The following is a 22,725-nucleotide window of genomic DNA, read 5'->3' on the forward strand; positions in this document are numbered from 1 at the left end:
AGGGAGACACACTTACAAATTGAGATTTTCTTTATAGATATAAGTTTTTCTTACAGAAGCGTCTTGAAATAACCAGCTGAAAATAATCCTTATGCCATAAATGCATTTTCTTGATCAAGAAAACATTTAGGAGTGTAGCAAAGATTATGACAAGAAAGAAGTGGCAACAAAGGTTTGAGAGGAGAGATTTCAGTCAGCTGAAAGTTTCCCGTGTTACAGGATCAAACAGGAAGAAACAAACAGAGGGCTAATTTGATGATTATTATCCTGGGAGTAAAGTCTTTTGGGGCTTCCTTTGGTAGGGAAGCAGTCCAGGTCATAGAGAATACATTCATCAAGTGGCTGGTGTAAAAGTGGACGATATCCTTTCTAATGGCCTGGCTGTTTACAATAAAGGCAGACATCTTGGGCACAGAGTTTTTTAGTTTGGGACATCATGGTTTTGGTTTCAAATGTGTGCAAGGAAGTTCTTTTGATTTCTGTAAGTGTTGTAGCTGTCAAGACATGCCCCTGTTTGCCTTTGGTAAGGAGGCAATTTTTGATTTGTTCAATCTTTTAACCACTGTGTTCCAAACAAAAAATGCATGTCATTGTTCCTGCGGGGTTCTGATCTTTTCTTTCCTAATGAGCCCTACAAGTGAACAATTTTATCTAGATTAGAACTTCACTGTGGGCAGCCTAACTATTTTTGGTAAGGTTTACCCATTTTGCTTAAAAAAAAAAAAAAAGGGCACAGCTTCTGAGTCCATGGTTCTTATGCATGAAATTGGCTGGAGTTCCAGATGGAGGAGTTCCAGACTCCTTGGATCCAGATGATCCCAGGATTCCTTGTATTCTAGTAGTCTTACCTATCTATGGAAGCCAGTCTACTTTTAATCTGACTCAGACACCTGACTCCTCCCTACAGGATCCAGTCCTGTTTTTGTCAAGACTTTCAAAGTTTGTGTGCTCTCTCACAGCACACACTCACCCTTGGTACCTGGCCCCAGGTTATGCAGCCTCCCATGGCACAAACTAACCCTGGATTCGGAAACCTAAAAGTTTAGGGGCTTGATGCAAAAAGAGCAGAGTCCAACCCAAGAGGAACTTAAAATTCTCAGGAGCCATAAGAAAGATAGAGGACTTCAAAAAAGATTCAGTGGTACCTCTCCTGCATTCCTCAAGGGATGTTTGGATTCACCATCAATGTCCTTCCGGTGCCACACTGGGCACCAATAGTCTTAAAAGACAAAAGACCAGTAGTCTTAAAAAACAAATTTAGTATAAAGATGTTAATTAGTTTATATTTATGATTCTTGAAACGGGCAGCCCTTGGAAACAGAACGAACTCTGGGGCTGCAGTCTGTTCAGACAGTATTTACAGAAAGAAAACAGAAGTGAGGGATAGGACTTAATTGGTTATTTGAATCAGTTGACTGCTTCCAGTGACTAGCTAAAGCTCAGCTGCTGTAACTAACCAAAACTCAGCGAGTTGTTACATGAGTGTACTCCTAAGTTCATTACTTTCATTTAGCACGAATGACCCCATCTTGGTTTGGTCTGTTGGGCCCTACAAATTTTATTTAACATGTGACAGGTAAATTACTCACTGGATGTTTGATAATCTTAATGAATTATAGTTATCTTCTTAAGCATAATAGGTTTTATTATCTTTAAAAGATATCTTTAAAAATGTCTAATACTTATTTAAAAATTAAGGTTTTACTAACTTGCCTGGTTATCTGAGAAGTCAGTGAATAATTTGCAGAGTTTGACGATTTTCAAACTCTACAATTACATGGTGGAATGGCTTGCTTGGGCTGACATAACACAATACCACAGGCTGCATGGCTTAAACAACAGAAATTTATTTCTCATAGTTCTAAAGGCTGGAAGTCTGAGATCAAGATGCCAGCAGGTTTAGTTTCTTTGAAGGATTCTTCTCCCCTTGATTGCCTTCTAGCTGTGTCCTCACATGGTCTTCCCTCTGTGCACATGCATGTCTTTGTCCAAAATTCCTCTTTGTATATGGACACCAGGCATATTGGATTAGGACCCACCCATGCGACCTCATTTTACCTTAATTACCTCTTTAAATGACTTATTTCCAAATACAGTCAGATTCTAAGGTACTGAGGAGTTAAGATTTTAATGTATGAATTTTAAGGGGACACATTCAGCCCATAACCCATGGAATATAATTTTCTAGTGATTTGAAGGGGGAGAGATTAATTTTTAAACTGCATAAAACAAGTCATCTTGTTTCAATGAACTGTTTCGTGATGTTGAGGAGGTAGGCACAACTGAGAATGTCTGGCCACTTTGTCATGGCCTACATTTTCACTTTCAGTCCTTCGGTGGTTTGTATTTCTTCCAGTACCGTTTTCCTTTTAATTTCCCCCAATATTGATACTTGTGATGCATGTACCCATGTAACACTGAAGTTAAAGCACTATTTAATGATTTTCAAATACTTCTTTGCCGTCTTTGAAATTTCTCTAGGTTTCCGAACAAATACACATAAGACCTTATAGAGAGGTGAACCATAAAATATATTAGCTTTTCATTTCAGAGTTTTCTTCTGTATGCTCTTCAATGACAAAGGACACTGAGAAGTTAAAATTTATTTTTTTCATTTGCTGTTACTACAGCTTAAATATAAACTAAAATTCAAGTAATAATTTCTTTTTCTCCATCTGTTTAATTATAAGTTTGATACAGATATTGATACCATGTCTTCTTTCAGTTATACTTCCCTTACACAAATTATTTCCCATGTGGAATAAGTTGAAAATTGAAATTATGACTCTTCTAATTATTTTTCATTTCTTAATTTTTTGGAGGAAACGTACTCTAGAGCTGGGAAATACAAAGAATTGTCTTTGTAAAATATATTACGGTGGTAAAAAAGCTTGCTTTAACTTCATATGTCGGATATCTCATAACAGTTATTCATTACGTTTGGGCTATAATGACATCGTTGTTGTTTTACGAAAGTGTCTGCATTTGTAGAGATGCATACAAATGGGATCTGGGATTTGCTTTAAAGTACTTATGCAACTGCAATAAAATGGATATATAAAACATGTGTGGCAAAATTCTGATAGCTATCCAATCTGGATGATTGGTATGAGTTTTTTGTACTTTTCTCTCATTTTGTGTATTTTGTAATCATTCCCAGTAAAAATTAGTGCTATGACATAATTATCATTATTACATAGTGATTTCATAGTAAAAGATATAACAGTAAACTTTACCACATTCAGGAGTTTGATTCATATAGTTTCCCTATAGATTTAGAGGCATTCTTAGCAGTCCTCGTAGGATGTAGGTTAGAAAACTACTCATAAACACTCCAGGGCAAGACAGTTCTATAGTTGGTAAGAGACATATTTTGAATAAGGTTAATTTACAGAAAAGATTCTATTATCTTTAATAAAAATGTTTGACATTTAATATCTTAATTTTAAAAAGTTCAGCACTCCTGATAGAAATAAGAATGATTCTGACAAGGAGTCTGTCATCTTACATGGAAATCACTTTCTCTTACTTTATACACTGCATTTCCCAGGACAAGCAGACATTTTTAGTTGCAAGTCTAGTATTACAGACTGTAGAGATAACACCATCCTATTAATTATGCAGGGGTTAGTTTGAAATGTATTTGGTATTTTCCCAAGGTCATTGTTACTTCTAATCATTGTATCTATTTTGTGATATTACACTATCTTCAGGTTTTGAATGATTTTTGCCTAGTATCATGTTAGCTGTACTTTAGTTTTCACTACTATAAAATAGAGAAATCCCGACTACCCTGAGGTACTAGGAAATATATCTGATAAAAGTGTGTGTAACAGAAATATTAATAATAATATAATACCTGGAAGGATTGAATCTCTTCATCAGTATCTTCTAAAAGCTACCTCAAGGAAAATGTTTGTAGTTACCTATTTTTACAATATGCATGTGGATTAGAATTGAGAAGGAAAATTGTTTGAGAGAATTAAATATTTTCAGTTGGTAACATGGATTAGTTAGGAATATGCCTGGTTAAGGAAATACATATTTTTAAAAATAAAAGTCTGATTTTTCCTTTGTATAGTCCTTATCAAGATTGAATTATCTTAATGATCATAGATTAAAAGAAATAAGCTTTTTAAAAAGAATCCTCTTTTTAAAAGCTAAAACTTATGACTATCTTAGGAATTTTCTGGGCTGTACTTCTCCTGTGCAAGAAGAGAGCTTTCAGGGATCCCCAGAGGCCTCTCCTTGTCAAGTGGACCATCTGGGGGTGGGAATGGGAGAGCTATTTCAGTGCTAGATGAGTCCCTACAGAGCAACAAAAGTGAAAAAGGCATTATATCTCCTCTATGCAGCCTGCTGGTTTCCCCTTTAAACATTTTTAAATAGGAAAAAATCTTACTCTGAAATATGGTAAGTATTAAGGAAGCACCTTCTTGAAACCTAGAACTGCAGCCCATTAGCTGTGGGATCTGATAAATTGCCTAACCTCTGTGAGTCTTAATTTCCTCATCAGGAAAGGAGGATAATATTTACATTACAGGAATTGTTTTAAGAATGAAATGAATAGAAAGTGACTGCTCTAGTGCCTGAGACATAGTATTTATTAAATGGCAGCAGCTACTTATGTGGGTGTAGAAGAGTCAGAAGGGGGTAAAACTAAAAGAAGGTCCAATTGTATAATACTAAGGCTTATAACTGTATGCTATCAGCAATACTGCAATGTCTGTATTTTAATTTTACCCTATACCATTTAATTAAAAATGGGCTTTATTTATGATGATGTGTTGTTGATACTGTTCTCAGTTAGCATTTGCCACAATGATGCTGCATAACAAACCACCTTGGAACTCAGTGGCTTAAAACAACAATCACTCTTCTTGGTCCTGCATTTGTGAGCCAAGTGGGGCTCAGCTGATCCAGGCTGGGCTTAGATCCACGCCGCAGATTTGGTCTAGATCTGCTCCACATGCCTTCATCCTTAATTTGGTGGGTAGGCAGAACATGTTCTTTTGCATGGTGGTAGCATACTCCAAGAAGGCAGGCACATTTCAAGCATTTACTGATGTTACATCCACCAACATCCCAGTGGCCAAAGCAAGACACCTCACCACACTAAACATCAACGAAATGGGAAAGTATATTCTGCCAATAGTGGCAGTAAGAGGGTAGTGACTATTTGCTATACAGTAATCTAAACTATTTAAATGATTATCATCATAATAATTATTAGTTGCGTACAGGTTAAATTGCACCAAACATTTCTAACAGCAGTGACTAGGTCTGTGGGATCTGGCTGAGATTGTTGTTGTGGTGGTTGGTTGTCTTTTGACAATGTGCATGTGGCCTTGCCATAGATACTATTCAGTGATGAGTTAGTCCATTTGTTTTGTTTCCTTATGATCAATATGCCATTCATGATGTACAAATACATATAAGAATTTTAAAGCACATTGGTGCTTCTCTGGTATCATTAATAATCTAGTCTAGCTGAGGATGTTTTCCACCCGTGTTATCAATCTGCTTTATTCGGTCTAAATTTCCCTTCAGTACTTACCACGGTGTGTATTTGTCCTGTTCATTTCATCTCTGTGTGAAAGTTTCCTCTCTCGCAGAAGGTAGTGTTTCAGGAGCATGTTTAGCATTGTAACAGATGAATTGGAAATAGCTGTATAGCAACCATCGGCAGTTATTTTGGTGCACATAGTACATGCCCATAGCACGTTTTTGTGTAGTCATCACAGAGGAAGCTTTTGAAATGCACTCACCTTTGCTGGTTGGACTTGCCATTCGCCACTTGTAAGTGCTTATTTTTTAAAACTTTTTATTTTACCTCCACATGACCCCAAGCAAATCAATCAGAAGCCCTCTGCTTGAAGTTTTCCAATAGATGTCGTGACACCGCCAGAATCTTTAAAAAATAAAATCAATGTGTATTCCTCCAAATGTACAATAACTGGGAGTATCAATTAGGTTCACAGAATGAAATAGATCCTAAAGAGGAGTTTTTGGCTGCTCCAGGTTCATGCTGGAGTGCAGCAAATAGACCCACAAGGTTTGTCCTCCTGCTTGCATGCAGATGGTATTATCAGTTTTCTTTTCTTTTTTCAAGCAGAAGTGGGTGGAGAGGGCTGTTTCAGCTGCCATTGATGAAAATCAAACTCCCAATGTCTGATGGCAGGCTGCTATTTCACGCTCTGCTGTTTCTGTTTCAACAGAAATTTTGTTTGTTGTTTTTGCTGGCAGTGTTTGCCTGTTCTGAAGTAAAGGCACTGCTGCATTTAGTTAGGGGATCAGCATTCTTTGTTTACATTCAAATTTGTGTCATGGTTATGGTGCTTCAGATTTATTGAAAAACACCTTCATGAAAGCCGGGAAGTAGCATTTTGAATAGCATTGTAGTTCTAAAGAAATGCCAAAACTTTAATGTCAGTCTCTCGGTACCTACTTTGTATGCTTTGGGAGCATTTGACCCATATCAAATACATATCAAATACAGTTATTCTTTATAACAACCAGAATCATTATTTATCGCCCTTGTGAGGTACATTTTTGCAGAGTTGTTTCTGTATACACATTTAATATAGTAAGATCTCTGCCTATAATTTCAAATGAAAAGCAGATTTTTGAAGCAAAACTGTAATGGAAAAGTTTACTGTAGCTCCCCTCCGTTTTAATAGTTAGCATTAAACACTAAATGGAGGTAAAAACATACCACAATTCAAACTTAACAATAAACCTAAAACTTACCTTGAAACCTAGAACTGCAGCCCATTAGCTGTGGGATCTGATAAATTGCTTAACCTCCGTGAGTCTTAATTTCCTCATCAGGAAAGGAGGATAATATTTACATTACAGGAACTGTTTTAAGAATCAAAGGAATAGAAAATGACTGCTCTAGTGCCTGAGACATTGTATTTATTAAATGGCAGCAGATCCCTGCTAATAAGATCTCTGCCCGTAATTTCAAATGAAAAGCAGATAGATGAAGCAAAACCGTAATGAAGAAGTTTACTGTAGCTCCCATCCCTTTTAATATTTAGCATTAAATATTAAAACATTAAATAGAGGCAAAAACATATCACAATTCAAACTTACCAAGGTTTAATTCTTCTTTTTTTTTTTTTTTTGAGACGGAGTCTCGCTCTGTCACCCAGGCTGGAGTGCAGTGGTGTGATCTCGGCTCACTGCAAGCTCCGCCTGCCGGGTTCATGCCATTCTCCTGCCTCAGCCTCCGGAGTAGCTGGGACTACAGGCGCCCGCCACCATGCCAGCTAATTTTTTGTATTTTTAGTAGAGAGGGGTTTCACCTTGTTAGCCAGGATGGTCTCGATCTCCTGACCTTGTGATCCACCCACCTCGGCCTCCCAAAGTGCCGGGATTACAGGTGTGAGCCACCGCGCCCAGCCGGTTTCATTCTTTATATGGAAGCAATCTCTTTATGTCAGTCTCAAATCTTACGAGATCAGAACTTGAAAGATCAAATGAACACTCTGCTTTTTCCTGTCCTGATACCTACTGAACTGAAATCTATCACAGCTTTATAGGGCAGGTTGCTTCCTTTGTTTTAAAAGGATAAAATCGTTAAGTACGGCCATCTGTTGGCTGAGTGCTTGACAGGCGAAACATAACCTCTGTCCTTAAGATATCTTCAGATATAAAATGAAGAGTATTTTGATATTTTTTCTTGCTTAGCCTTGAATATTGAGGGCCAAGACTTTCTATGATAGGTATCTAATTTTAATCAGTATCTCATTTCTTCTTGGCTTCTAGCAAGCTTCTAGGTATTTAAATCTCTTGGTGCTTTTTTGTAACTTAGTTCATTCTCTATAGCTAAAAATCTACTTCCTATGGAAGTGACGGTAATTTGTGAACTGCCTGGAGCCTGGTAGATTACAAAGCTGTAGAAGATCTGAAGTGTAAAGGAATCCCTCTAGGAATCATATGAAATACATCCATTTGGTTTTCAGCACATTCCAGTAATGTATAATTCTTGAAATTCATAGAATCTCTATTTTCCAACTCTCCACTAGATTTCACAAAGGTAATATTGCATACCTGCCTTAAGGCTGCTTTAGAGGAAGAAATTTACTTCCAGTTTATCAGTCATGGCTCCTGTCACTTTTATCCATTATTCCAATTGAACATAGGTGAAATCTGAAAAGCAAAATTATGTTTTTGCTCAGAGCGAAGTTTATTAGAAAGTCCTCTACATTTTTTAAAGGACTATTTATAAAAGTTAAAATAAGTAGCACATCTAAATGTCTATAAAATGGTCACTGATTCCATTTACTTATTTAATTGACTAGGCTGAATCTTGACAACTTACATAGATTTTATTCAGGTCTGTGACAAAATTTCATAGAAGACTTGTTACATAGGATGCATTCTATAAATTTGCAGAGCATTTTTCCCAGCACTGAGTCTTATAACTTAATTTGATTCAGTAATATACGATTTTTCTCTTAATTATGACTTTTGTTTATATTGTTTCCCACCCAAAGCATCACTTTATACCAAAAAATTATTACTTTTTGGGTTTCTGACCACATCTTTGCTTTTATTCTTAAGTTTTTATTATAGCATAACTATCAACATTTTTAAAGAAATAATTCTCTGTTTTAATGAGCTCATTAAAATATTCTTCCAGTATATTTTTATCCTCCAGATTTTTTCTAAAAGTTTAGTTACCTACTAAGGAAGTTGTGTGTAAATGTATTGAAGTGCCTACATTTCCTAATAATAAAGGAGAAGATCACAAAGTACTAGATAACAATAGCTTTTTTTTCTGGTGCTGCTCTGTAATGCACCATATTTAAATTATTTAGACGGTGAAGCCTTTCTGTTTCTCAAATTATCATTTAAGGGACAATCGCCATCTTATAGAAAGGAATACTTGACTCAGTCCCTTTTGGAATGATGCGTCAGCTTTATCACATATTTGACTACCTTAAATAAGGCATCCTGTGCAACTCTGATGGAGTGTTTTCTTAATGAGTAGAAATCATAAAGATGAACAGTTATTGTATTCAGTATCGTTGTCGGTCCAGTGAGAATCACTGAGCTGAGTGTCTACAGACTCCAGAAAATAACCTGAACTTTACTGTTAATTATTCAGTTCTCTCAATTGTCTTTTTCTGCTTTCTACCTTTATTCATTCAGCGGGCAGATCTCAAGAGCCTATTTTGTGCCAGGCTCTGAGCTGAGCACCAGAGCTTCTAAAAGAAGCTTCGGTTTGAGAAAATATGTAAACAAGCATGTGAAATTCAGCTTTGAGTGCTATGATGGAAGCATTTAAAGAGTACAGTTGAAGCACACATGTGGGGGAGGGCTTTGTCTGCTGGGGCTTCATAAAGGAAATGACCCTTGAAAGATGAGTAGCCACTGGCCGAGGTGCTTAAGTAAGAGTGTTCCACTCAGATGGGCTAGCATGAGCAAGGCAGAAGCTTGAAACAGTTGGATGTTTTCCAGAAACTGTAAGCAATTGAATACAATGGAAATGAAGTTCATTAACAAGACCATGATGAGAGAATTGACTTTTTAGGCTGTGGCCACATTGTTGAAGGACATGTGTAACAGTCAAAGGAGTAGATCTTTCTTTTCTAATCAATGGAGAGCTATTTATAAGTTTAAACCTGATAAGCTTTGGGTTTTACAAAGACTTATTCATCAGCTGTTGGGAGGGTAAATTTGGTGAGTACAACAAGGACAAACTAGCTCAGTTAGGAAGCTATTACTAGAGGCCTGATAAGAGGTTTAGAGAATCTGTGTGCCTAGAACCTTTATCCTTAAGGGTAAAGTCTAGAGGGCTTGAAGACCAGTTGGATGAGGAAGAACTATTAAGATTATCATACTTATGGCTGAGGTACTGGTAGATGGTGAGCGGTGTAGGAGAAGCCAGGCTCAGAGGAATGTGGATGTTAATTTTTCTATTTGAATTTGGAATTTGAGGTCTATATACATGAAAATTTCATATAGGTACTTAGATCTATTGCTCTGAATAGCAAGAAAGTTCTGGGATAGAGATAATGGATTTAAGTCATAATGAAATATAATGAATCACATTTATAGAAAACATTCTATGTGCCAGGACCTGTTTACACACACACACACACACACACACACACACACACATAATGTTATATATTATCTTTTTAAAATCTTCAGTATAATTCTAGGAACAAGATATTATCTTCATTTTTTTTTGACAAGTAACTAAGGCTTAGAGAAGTTTGAAAACATGTGCAAGCTTCCACATCTAATAATTAGCAGGCCCATCATCGAACCCAAACATACTGTTAAAATAATGTTCACTGTGTTTTCCATTATTATTTTTAGCAGTGTTTTAGAATGGGAAGCAAGGCTATGTATGCACTTTGCATGACATTGAGTAGATAGGCCTGGATTTGAAAGCCTATAGAAATGTCATAACAGAGAATATTGGAATATTTATAGTCTTAATTTTATCTTATTGACAGTAGGAAGCACTGAAAGTTTTTAGCAAGATGATTAGAAAAGGGGAATGGATCCGTGGGAAAGGGTGTGATAGTATTCTTTTGGATGGAAGTAACAGAACCCAGTTTAAGCAAAAGGAATTGTTTACTGGAAGAATATACCAGGAAAACCTTGGAGAAACAATGTAAGGGGTTAACAGGCACAATGTGAACAGTTTCTAGAATTCCACCTCCAAAGTACAGCCAGCAAATTAGCACAGCTGCCAACTGGTTCTTGTCCTTATTTACCTCTGTTCAAACGTCCAAGAGGCTAGCAGGGTGTGGTGGCGCATGCCTGTAATCCTAACACTCTGGGAGGCTGAGGCAGGTGGATCACTTGAGATCAGGAGTTAAAGACCAGCCTGGCCAACAGGGTGAAAACCCTTCTCTCTACTAAAAATATAAAAATCAGCCTGGCGTGGTGGCGGGTGCCTGTAATCCCAGCTACTCAGGAGGCTGAGGCAGGATAATTGCTTGAACCCGGGAGGCAGAGGTTGCAGTGAGCTGAGATCATGCCACTGCACTGTAGCCTGGGTGACAGAGCAAGAGCAGTACTCTGTCTCAAAAATAAAAATAAAAAAATCCGAGATTCTGAGAAAGATGAGACTGAGATGAGTGGCCCAGCCTGAGGATGGCCACTCACAGCTAAAGCAGTCTGCTGTGATCATTCACTTGTAACACAACATCTCCAGCTCCTTTAGGTCTTTTGTTCAACCCTTGACCTTAGAAAATCATTTTCTTCTATCTTTACTTGTTAACTCAGAATGAGACTTTTCAAAGAGGATGATAATAAGAATAGTGCTGGTGGGGAATTTATTTCAAGAGGAAAAACCATAAAGTTTGGAGTGAAATTAGATGTAATGGAAGAAAACTCAGTGCCATCAGCCAGTAAGGGTCTAGTTTAAGTGTCCTTAAAGCTCATAAGTCCCCATCAACTACATCAAATCAAACCTGTTTATATATATTTATATTTATTTATTTATTTATTTCAATAATGTTTAGGGTACAGGTGGTTTTTGGTTATATGGATAAGTTCTTTAGTGGTGATTTCTGAGATTTTGGTGTACCTGTCACCCAAGCAGTGTACACTGTACCCAATGTGTAACCTTTTATCCTTCACCCGCCTCCCACCCTTCCCCGTGAGTCCCCAAAGTCCATTATGTTAATATTATTCTTATGCCTTTGTATCCTCATAGCTTAGCTCCTGCTTATAAGTGAGAACATATGATATTTGGTTTTCTATTCCTGAGTTACCTCACTTAGAATAATGGCCTCCAGCTCCATCCAAGTTGCTGTAAAGGCCATTATTTTGTTCCGTTTTATGACTGAGTAGTATTCCATGGTGTATATATATATCACAGCCAACAAATAGTTGATTTCTTTTTAACTATATGCTGATGATAATTCTTGCTTTAATATTGGCAACAACTGACTGGCAGTGCCAGAAACAGAAGCAAATCTCTTCTTGACTGATTGAATACAAATAAAATTTACAAATAGTCTTTATTATGATCCATATCTTCAGTTTTCAAATATCAACATCATTTTTCCTTAGTAGGAAGGAGCTTTGTTATTCCTTCCATTCCTGTATGAGGCCTTGTTTCCAGCTAGAAGCATTTACTCTGATTTTTATTATTATTTCTCTTTGCTGGAAAAGAGGACATCCTAAATTTATAGACTTGAAACAGAAGGAATGCTAACATTGTACTTTTAAATCCTTAATTTCCTGTAGTAACTTGTTCTTATCGATAAAAATCTTGCTTTAATTTTTCATAAACTTGTGTGTGTGTGTGTGTATCTTTATGGTTTCTCTTTTGTTGACTGCAGTATCCCTAGGGCCCCTAACAGTGCCTGGAACATAATAGGTACCCAGTAAGTGCTTGTTGAATGAATGAATAATTTTATAAGATATGTTAAAGTGAGACAACTTGTCTCCTTGTTTTCAACATGAAAATTAGAACAGAATTTATCAAACTTCAAGATTTGTAAATACTTTGGGAGTATAATACCAAGACCATCACTGTATATACACCAACCGTAATACCATTCTGTAAAGAGTGGATTTAAACATCAGACAGATCACCTTAAATGTCATCTGAGTCAGGTTGATAATGGAATTACCAAAGAACTTTTAAACAGGAATGCTCCTAAAGTAAAGTGATAAAATGTTATTTCCCTAATTCCAGTGCTATCTTATTGGGTATTTTGAAAGTAGAAAAACTTGTCTATGAATAAACAAAATAAATGGTTCTAGTTATATAATAATACTAACAATTTTAAGTTTCTTATATTTATATTAAAATTAAGACTAGAATGTACTAGTAAAATAGAAAAAATATATAGTGTAAATGAAAACTGCTTATTAGCAGTTTGGCATTTCAGATGTACCAATTACAAACTTTCATATTTGTTGTTTTTATGGTGATGATTGCCCTCTTAATATATGACTGTTTCTCAGTGGTGTCTACAATAGGCATAGTAAAAATTAAGGACTGCTATTTAAGGGGCTGGGCATTAATTTTTTTCTTTCATAAATAAATTATATTTAAATGAAATCAGGGTAAAATTCTTAGGTAATTGGAATTATGTATTGTAATGGTATACTTTTACATGTTTATGTTATTGTAGACTGTAAAGTTGTTTATAAGGTACAAGAAAATATTGATACTGTAGGAATGTTGAGTAGTGGCAGCACTTAGGTAGAACATAGGTCCTCTACGAATTCAGGAATAGGTATAAAAACAATGTTGAGGCAGGCCCATACTGCCTGCACTGCTTCTTAATTCTGTTAAGGATGATTCGTCTGAAAGAAGGAAGGAATCACTGGGCTAATTCTACCCTAATCTCTTTGAGTCTGCTAACAGTGTTGCGTGCACTGGTGTGGCATTTTTTCCTGTTGTCATGGACACTTATCCATTAAAAACACAGTTGCCTGCTGACTGTTCATCTTTGCACATTGCCTGGTGAGGCTTGAGTGTGATTTCGGGCTTTGATTAAAGTAGAAAGTATTCAGTAGAAATCCATTCTTTTTATTTTATATAAAATGCCGTGTGTGATTCCAATGAGAAAGTAATTGAATTGTTTGTTTTGTGCTCATTTTCAGCAAAGTCAAAAACATTTATGTAGCCCTGGCCCCCATTTATACCTTATTTCTAAGTAAAATGTTTTTCACTTCAGAAAACCAGTTCTGTAAACATGCCAATTAAAAGTGATTGAAGAATGTATCAAATGATAAAGATTTCATTATTTTCTAAATTTATAATCTAGTGCTGCTCCTAAGGAAAATAAATTTTTTTCATAGAGTTACTAATTCATGGTTTATGTTTTTACTCTCAATATGTACCCATTGTGGACCCCTCCCCACTAACTGAAAGCCAGTGTGATTTTTTGAAGAAGCATACCAGGATTTGGAATCACACAGTGATGTTCAAACATTCTTAGTTCCACCACTGTGTCATCCTGGGTCTGGTACTTTATCTCCTTATGACTCAGGAATTTTTTTATTTCTAAAGTAACATCTACCTTTTAGAGGTCTTAGGATTAAATGAGATGATCTGTGGAGTGTGTCTGGCATAAACATCCAATCAGTGGATCAAAGATCTTTCCATGTGAGAATAATAAACTAGAATACTTGATATTTGTTGTGCTCTCACTACACTGTGAGTCTCCAGTAAGGTGGGATGAGAGTCACCCATTTGGTATTCTGTGTATAATATTTTTGTTGCACTTAGTAGGGCAATATTTGCTATATAAGGGTTTGTAGAATTCTACATTGAAGCTTGGCTGGACTGTGTTTTTTCAGCATCTACTTTCTGTAGATGCTCTGCTCTCTGCATCTGTTATTTTTCAAGCAGTTGCCATTTTTGCTGCCTGTGGTTAATTTTGCTGTGAACATTTCTGTTAACAGGAGGTAAACCTAAAGGTTTTTGTGTTGACTGCAGATTGTTGGAACACAATTTTTATCAGGATGCTGACCTAAGAAAATTAACATTGTCTGTTCATGGAATTTTACCTACTTGGAAGTGACTTAATTACTTTGCTGATGTGATGGAACTCGCTCCACTGGCATACAGTTTTTGGAGTACTGCCATGTCAGGAATTATAATTGGCCTTCTGCTTACACGAAGGCAGTTTTGCATCATTTAATGTGCTTCATAGCTATAAGTTAGGAGTACTATTACTATCTTGATCATACAAGAAATCTGGGGTGGTTCTCTTTATGAAGAGTAGTATTTTAGCTGTAAAGTGAGTGGTTAGGACCCCAGCATGCCACACACTTGTTTGGATTCACTCTGAGGCCCTGTGCACAAATGCTCAATCAACTTTCAGTAAGCGTCGTTGCCTCTAACTAAACAAATACTTATTCATTCGTCAGTAGCACCATTTTAAGATATGATCATAATACAAACCATTTGCAAATTTTATTTGTGTTCAGTTAGTCAAAATGAGATGTGCTTCTGGTTTTGGCATTGCCGGTCAGTTGTTGCCAATATTAAAGCATGCATTGTCATCAGCATATAGTTAAAAAGAAATAACTATTTGTTGGTTGTGTAATACTCTCTTTTTCTTGAGCCATAAATGTTGACCGACCTTTGCTTTGTTGTGTTTATACTAATCACTGTAAAATATCAAGATCTGTTTTATAAACCACACAGAACTGCAAACTGTGTGGAATTGCCTAACCCTACAACTTTTAAAATTGGAGGAAAAGTATCCTTACAAATTAGTGGTAAGGAGAACTTGACAAAAAAACACACGATACAGACTGTGAAATCCTGACTGGGCACTGGTAGAGCAGAAAATAGGTAATTATAACAACCCATAAAGTAAGTGTGAGCTAGAAACCTATCATTATTTATAGTTCCTTTGGTCACTAATAATGCCAGTTTGTTCTATTTGACAGTTGTGGGACCTAGGGGCAAGTTGCCTAATCTCCCTGAGCCATAATTAATTCATTTATAAAATGGAAATGTGAGTTGCTGCCTACTCAGCCTGGAGTTCCAAGGATCAGATATGATCATGTATGCGAAATCAATGAAATATCAATACCAGTCTCCCAAGTCCAAGAGAAGACTGGAACTAGCATGGAAGGAATGCAGCCAGCCAGTCAGAGTTCTGTGTAGCACCCTGCCCTGACCTCAAACACGGGACGTCCTGTGAGTCGTGTATCCTTGCCCTTCCCTATGCCGCACAATCCTGAGACGTCAGAAATATGGATTCATGCAAGGGGCTAGGCAGTATAGGTTATGGACTTGCTAGCTTCCAATAGCTGCGGAAAGGAGAGAAATGAAGGGACTTTGCATGACATTAGACCCAGTCTGGTGGCAGAGCATTAAACAAGGAACTAAGAGTATGAAGGAAGACACATGAAGTCCACTATCCTGTGTACAATCCCAGAGATGAGATGTGGATCCTTCAATTATCATTAATACAAAGATTTTTAAGCCCACAGGAAATTGTCAAATCTTCATAGGAGTTCCAGAAGCTGTAAAGTATTTTGCATTCAATAGGTACTCAAATGTTGTTGTGATGACAGTAATTTGCACCAGCAGTTGTGCTCTTAAAAAATTTAGTTTTGTGAGTTTTACATTTGAAAACGGTGGTAGCAAATTAGAATGTGGTGCAGAGGAAACACACAAATTATCAAAGATCCATGAGTAAAGAAACTAATAAATTCAATACGGAGAAAACACGAAACAAGACTGACATCAGTACATTTGGTAAAATACCTTTTTGAAGAGATGTCTGCATACAAGATGGCTATCAGATGTTTTCTGTCAATAAGACAAGTAAACAAGATAATGTAAGCAGGAAAATGTTAGATTAGACATGACTTTCTCCCTGAGAGATTTCACTTGATTCCTGGGACTTCAACTGCACAAAAAATGCATGCATTGGTTCCTATAGTTGGACTGGGGAAGCTCCTGCAGAGTAAGGCCTTTGGGGTAGTTTATGAGTCCTTTATACCTAGCACTCACAACAGGCACATTTCATGCACACACATACACACACCTACACACACACACACTTTTTTTGAGACAAGGTCTCACTCTGTCACCCAGGCTGGAGTGCAGTGATGCAATCACAGCTCACTGTAGCCTCCACCTCCCAGGCTAAAGCAATCCTCCCACTTCAGCCTCCTGAGTAGCTGGGACTACAGGTGTGTGCCACCATGCCTGGCTAATTTTTGTATTTTTGGTAGATACGGAGTTTTGCCATATTGCCCAGGCTGGCCTTGAACTCCTGGGCTCAAGTAATTGCCTGCTTTGGCCTCCCAAATTGCTGGGACTACAGGTGTGAGCCACTGCACCCAGCCCTCATATATATTTTTAATGCTAAATTAAATCAGTAGTTCTGAAAAACAGTCTTTCATAAAACTGTTTCCTTGTTGAGATTTAACCTGTTTCTATTCATCTTTTCCCAAGTCAACAAGATTCAAAACATTGGCATCCTTTTTTGATTCCTTACTTCCCTTCAATCACCATTTTCTATACCCACATCCTATTAGCTACCCATTCCTATGGATTCTTTCTTCATCATCTTTCTTTATGTGTTTCTTCTTTTGAGATTCCCATTCCCATTACTCTGGCTAGATCTCTAGTTCATGTTCAAACAATAACCTCTTGAGAGCTTTGCTAGCCTTTAGGTTTTCATTTGTAATTTCAGCCTGTATATTTAAGTTGAGTCGTTTGTCCCAAAACATTACTTCCCCCTCCCAAAAATGTTTGACACTTGTCTACCAAGTTTTTGTAAGTTTGCCCATATCCAATTTACAGATTTTTTTCTTGTATGAATTCCATATTTTAAGTAGTGGTTAGCTTTGCGTTCCCTTGGAGGTGTCATTGCCTCCTTTCTTCTGCTCGGTGTTATTTCTGCAACTTACTGGAACTCGCTTTTTCCCAGTCTCACCTCTCAGAATCCTAAGGTTCGGCATTGTCTCGAAGTATTTCTGTAAGTTTCCTCGCTGCTTCCCACAATATTCTTATGCTGTATCAAACACCTTAGCATATGGTGTGAACTAGAAAGTTGATTGTTAAAAGGGGGATGTTTAAGAACAAGACATCTGACAATCCATTGTTAAAAGTAGCTCTGCCTTCGTGCTGGCAGCCTATCTGAATCCTCAGAAAGTTTCATGGTGTGTAAAAATCTGGGAGAAGAAGTACTCTTTGAGAATCTTGTATCTACCCATTAGCAAAATTATTTATAGGCATGGTTTGCACTTAGAGCATCTTTCATTTTACATAAAATGCATTTCTTTATTTATGAGATTTTGTATTTTAACAAGTACTCCCAGATACACTCTTTTTGACATTTAATCTTGGATTCATACCCGATTTAGGATATGAAACCAACTCCTTGCAAATCTTAATTATGTTATAAGCACTTTGAGTGCTACTGAGTATGCAAAGCATATGTATTATTGACTTTTCACCCAAATTCCTCCTTTAGAGAAAGCTGGGACAGCTATAGATGTTTTTACTTAACAGATTGCTAAATGACAAGTGATGGATTGTTACTAGCTGAAAACACTGGATAGAAAATGCATCTAAGACAACCAAAAGGGAAAGATTTTTCCAAACAGAAGTGCTGTTTTACCCCCTTTAAGTTTATTCTTACGTTGTATTTTGTTTTGCAAACAGACAAAAGGACCAGTAGAGCTCAGGAAGGTTTTGTGTTGTGCCCAAGGTTGGGGGCAAGAATTTGAAAGGGATCAGTGAATCAGATGTAATAAGGGCTCTATTTGAGCCACCCAATCTCTGTTTTGCTGACCGTCAGTATTCCAGTTATAAAAAGCTGCATCGGCATTTCCGTCAGCTCAAAAGAACTTTATCCCTGCTTTCATTCTGACATACCTATTATGACTTTGTTCACTAAGCAGAAGGAATTATGAGAAATGGAAACTTGATGGCATGTTTTTATTAAGGCGTTATGTGTGTATCTTCGCTGAGAAATTAAAGAACCAAGCAGAATTGTATGTTTTCCTTTCAGGTAACAAAAATTGCCTTATTCATTCCATATCATGGTGATTTAGTTAACTTGGAAAACAAAGTAGCATAAAATGAGAATACTTATGTACAAAGTACATTTTATATTTTAAACAAGAAATTTAATGCTTATGTGAATTTCTGTTAACCTAAAATCAAACTAAAACATAATCACAGAAAACTCTGCAAATGTATTTTATGGGGGTGGGATGGTGATGATTTAAAAAAAGGAATGTTACAAAAGCTGTATTTCACTCTTGTCTTCTCTAGAGTTGTAGGCTTAGAGAGTTGTACATTTGTATTTCAAAACAAGGGATACATTTTCAAATCTAGCTGATAATACTTAACAACAAACTGTATTTGCACCTTTTATTATAGCAGACATTATTCTGCAAACTGCAGGCAAATTAACATTTACAAGCCAAATATTTTTTGTGGTAAAGTTTATACTTTCTGTGATACTCTATTTAATTATGTTATATAAATGTCAACTTCAGCTTTTAAATTTCTTAACCTAATTTCCCTAATCCCCACTAAGTAGATCTTCATCTTAATTCATATAATTTACTAGAGAAATTCTTACATACAGGTGTGTCTTCCTCCCTGGCAAAATACATGCCCAATTCACTCTTATATTTTCAACTCGCTCACAGTGCCTGCCTTGTAATGAAACATACATATTCAGGCATGGAATGGAAAAAGACAAGAGACTCTCATGCAGCTATGATAAGGAACTTTATACAATGAAAAACATTATTAATATCTCTTTAAATTTTAATGCACAGATTTTTATTTTCATAAGTCTCTCATTTATTATAAGTGGAATTAACCTGTATTTAGTTGTTTAATAAATGTCATTTGTGTTACATACGTCTCCTTTTTTGTATCTACGTAGAGCTTAGTAAATTTTCCTAAAAATAAAGTTAAACAAGATGAATATGAGTCATCCTTAAATGAGAGGTCTCTGTTAACATAAAGTAACTTTGAAAGTCTGAAAAATGAAGGTTAACCTCATTAATTTTGTAAAAATTCACCAAACATCAAGGGGCTTGAAAACATCGAGAAAAACAATAAGATATTCAGCAAAGTTGCTTGTTTTAAATTCTAAACTGTAGTCCATGAAAAGAATTATCGAAAGGTAGTATATGCATGTAAAATAGGCTATTAAAGCAAATGACTCTGAACCTGAGAGAAAGAATGCTGTTCATTAGAAACCAAAGCTTGGAGTAGAATGTCTGTGTATGGCCATTATGATAAGAAAACTGACTGAATAAAGAATAAATTTATTTTATTAGAAACTTTCAACAAGTAAGTATGTCATATAAAGTTAAAGAAGAGCCTTTTCTGGTTTTCTTGCCACATATCTCCTAAGGAACTTTGTAGGTCTTCAGTTAATCTTTCCTGAGGAGCATTTATCCTACCAAAATGATAAACTCGAGAGAAATAATGGATTGTGTTCTTAATTGTCTTGAAAGCTTAATTTTCTTTTCCAGAGTTACACCTGCTCTATATTCCTTATTAGGTAGTTAGAAAAAACTATTTTAAAGAATTGTGCTCTAAAGAGTTTTCCCCTTACCATTTGACATCCATTACTTTTAGAGGAGATGAGACATAGAATTTGAAACTTGAAGTATGGGTAGTATTGTTTGAACTTCAAGGATTTATACTCATTGTGACACCTTAGTTTTGAAATGACTGAAATCTATTTCATGCAAAAAAAGGCAACTGGTCTATTCTAGGGAGTTGTGTTTCAAAAGCTTGAGTTTTGTTTTTGTTTTTTTTTTGTGGTTGTTGTTGTTTTCTTTTTGTGATGATATACGAACTTTAGCACAAGAAAAGCACCTAGATTATAAATTAAAATGCATTAAGGCCTATGTAATTTTTTAACGTATTGGAAGAAGAATGACAACTGAATAATTACTATGATTTTTATCTGCAGCAATTGCTGCTCTTTCATCTATAGTTCCTGGAATGTGATATTTGGATTTTAACTTTGCTTTGGGATATATAACTGTTTAAAAACCAGAAAAAAATTATATTTAAAACAGTTTTATCCCTGTAGGTTTTCTCCTTTGCCTTTTGTCTTAGAAAAACCATTGTATTTTTCATAATGACTGCTCAACATGAACAAAAACAAACAGAACTTGAGCACAACTTTCACTGGTGATATTCACTCGGGTACTTGTTAAGATATCAAATTTTAGACTATAGCGTATGCATAGTTTTAGTGCTGTACGAGATATTAGCAGAGTGGTCATCTAGTGAGAGTCCCTCATATTACAGCTGAAGAAATGAAGATCCAAAGACGTTGAGAGATTATTATCAGCACAACCACGACCATAACTCGGTATACTGGCTTTTAGTTCGTTGCTTTTTTTATTTTTTTTCACCAAACCAGAAAGAATTGATAAAAAAAAGATTATCAATGTAATTTCTTCCAATTTAAAGAAAAGTATAGTATATCAGACTAATCAAGAGTATGGCCCAATTGAGTATAAAATGATAGTGGCTTATTGAAGATTACTTGTAAAATACATAAGACTACCATTGGCCTTTTTAATACAAGCATTTTTTTTAGTATCTTTTAGCATTTATTAATAATTCATCTCATTAGATAGTGAGGTTACTTCTGTACTGTACTCCAAATTAAAGTGCATATTTAGTGCCCCTGTTGGCTGGACTATAATTTATACAAGCCATGACCATAATATAATGAATCTGATTTTTCTGTGTGACTTGTGGAATCAATCCTATTTCTTTATAATCACATCTTGTATATTATATTGTGTATTTTTGAATGATGCCTGTATTTCAACAGTGCCACTAATGGTCTTCCTCATATTAATATGTCAAACCCATGGAATCAGAAAATGGGGAAATTGTAAGCCTTTGTACAAAACCTACAATGGAATTTAAATTTTAACACTTAATCCTGCTGTCAGATATGTCTGTTACACAAACACACACATACATACACATACACACACAGACAGCCCCTAAATTCAGTGAACCAATTCGTGTGCATCAGTAATTAGATCTTTAGTTTGTGCCTCTGTTGACATTTCTCCTTTCAGACTAATGGATTTCAGTCTACCTAGAGACTGTTTTTCTCAATAAAAGACATTAGTCCATAAAAATCCCTCCCTGCAAAAATAATACATCCTAAAACCTTGCCAAACAAATTTGCCCTTGAAAAAATACTTCCCAAATACTAATCATTAACAAAGGCATTGAGGGAAGAACTGCTGTGCTGATCCAGACACCACCCTTTCTCTACATATTGATACCTCTGTGAATGTACCATCACTGCCTGGCGTCCATGCCCCTGTTTATTCTGAAGCTGCCATCTTTTGTCTATACACTACTGGGATTATGTTTATTCTTTGGTGCTCAGATCACAAGCCACCTGCCATTTCCATTGAATCTTCAGTTATTTCCCTTTCTCCCTTGAAATTTAATTATTAAGCACTTTAGTTTTGCCCATTATGTTACTTATTTTTAAGCCCTTTCCCCCTAAATTTAAACTCTTAGAAATCAGGGACCTTGCCATGTCTATCTCTATACTCACCGTAAATGGTAGATTAGGAATCATGTAGTTCATTTTCATTGAGTGTGGGGCAGTTCAACAAGAAATGGAAATTTTCCTTGGTGCTAAAATGGAATGGGTGCTTCCCAGGATGCCCCAAAGAGCTTCGGGCATCAGTGCCACCCATCACTTTCAATGTGACCAGGAAACTTACACTCTATGACCTTTTGTTTTGCTACTTGCAAAGGTGGGAAACCATTGTCTAAACAGCAAATAAATTTTTTAAAAGTACTTAAAGGATTTGAATCATTGTAGATGTTATCCAAATGAGATATTTTATCACAAACATTCTGAACTCATGACTTAGAAACAGTAGTAATGAGAATAATATTTGATTACTTATCCTGTTCAGAGTGTAGCACTGTATGCTACACTTTTATATTTAGATAGATGAATTCACACATATGTAAAAAACAAGTTAATGTAATATTGTTCCCAGTGCTGTTGGATATGAGGAAGTGGGTGCAATCTTTACCTTTGTCTTTGTTTTCTTATGCTGTGAATCATTCAACACACATTCTTGTTGAAGCAGGGTTATAATCGATGGTTCAGATGCTGAGCCCACAAATTTCTTTGTGCCTAGTCCCCAGTTTTGAGAGGATGTAATACATATATGAATGAACCCTGGCTCAACACCAGACTGTTGTTGTTGGCCTTGTAT

The 22,725-nt window shown here is 36.1% G+C and overlaps 1 protein-coding gene across 3 annotated transcripts in view; it reads left to right on the forward strand.

Moving 5' to 3' along the window:
• Nucleotides 1-22,725, forward strand: part of CDH2 (cadherin 2) — a 253,945-nt gene that overhangs the window by 122,069 nt on the left and 109,151 nt on the right. Inside the window, exon 1 of one of the 3 annotated variants that reach the window (XM_055235440.2) lies at nucleotides 18,310-18,482. The exons of the other annotated variants lie outside the window; for them this stretch is intronic. Within the exon in view, the coding sequence (XP_055091415.1) occupies nucleotides 18,404-18,482 (79 nt within the window). The 5' untranslated portion in view covers nucleotides 18,310-18,403. Of the gene's footprint in view, nucleotides 1-18,309; nucleotides 18,483-22,725 lie in introns of those variants that run through there. 3 annotated transcript variants of the gene reach the window in all.

This window comes from Symphalangus syndactylus, chromosome 1 (assembly GCF_028878055.3).
Source record: "Symphalangus syndactylus isolate Jambi chromosome 1, NHGRI_mSymSyn1-v2.1_pri, whole genome shotgun sequence".
NCBI classification, from domain to species: domain Eukaryota; kingdom Metazoa; phylum Chordata; class Mammalia; order Primates; family Hylobatidae; genus Symphalangus; species Symphalangus syndactylus.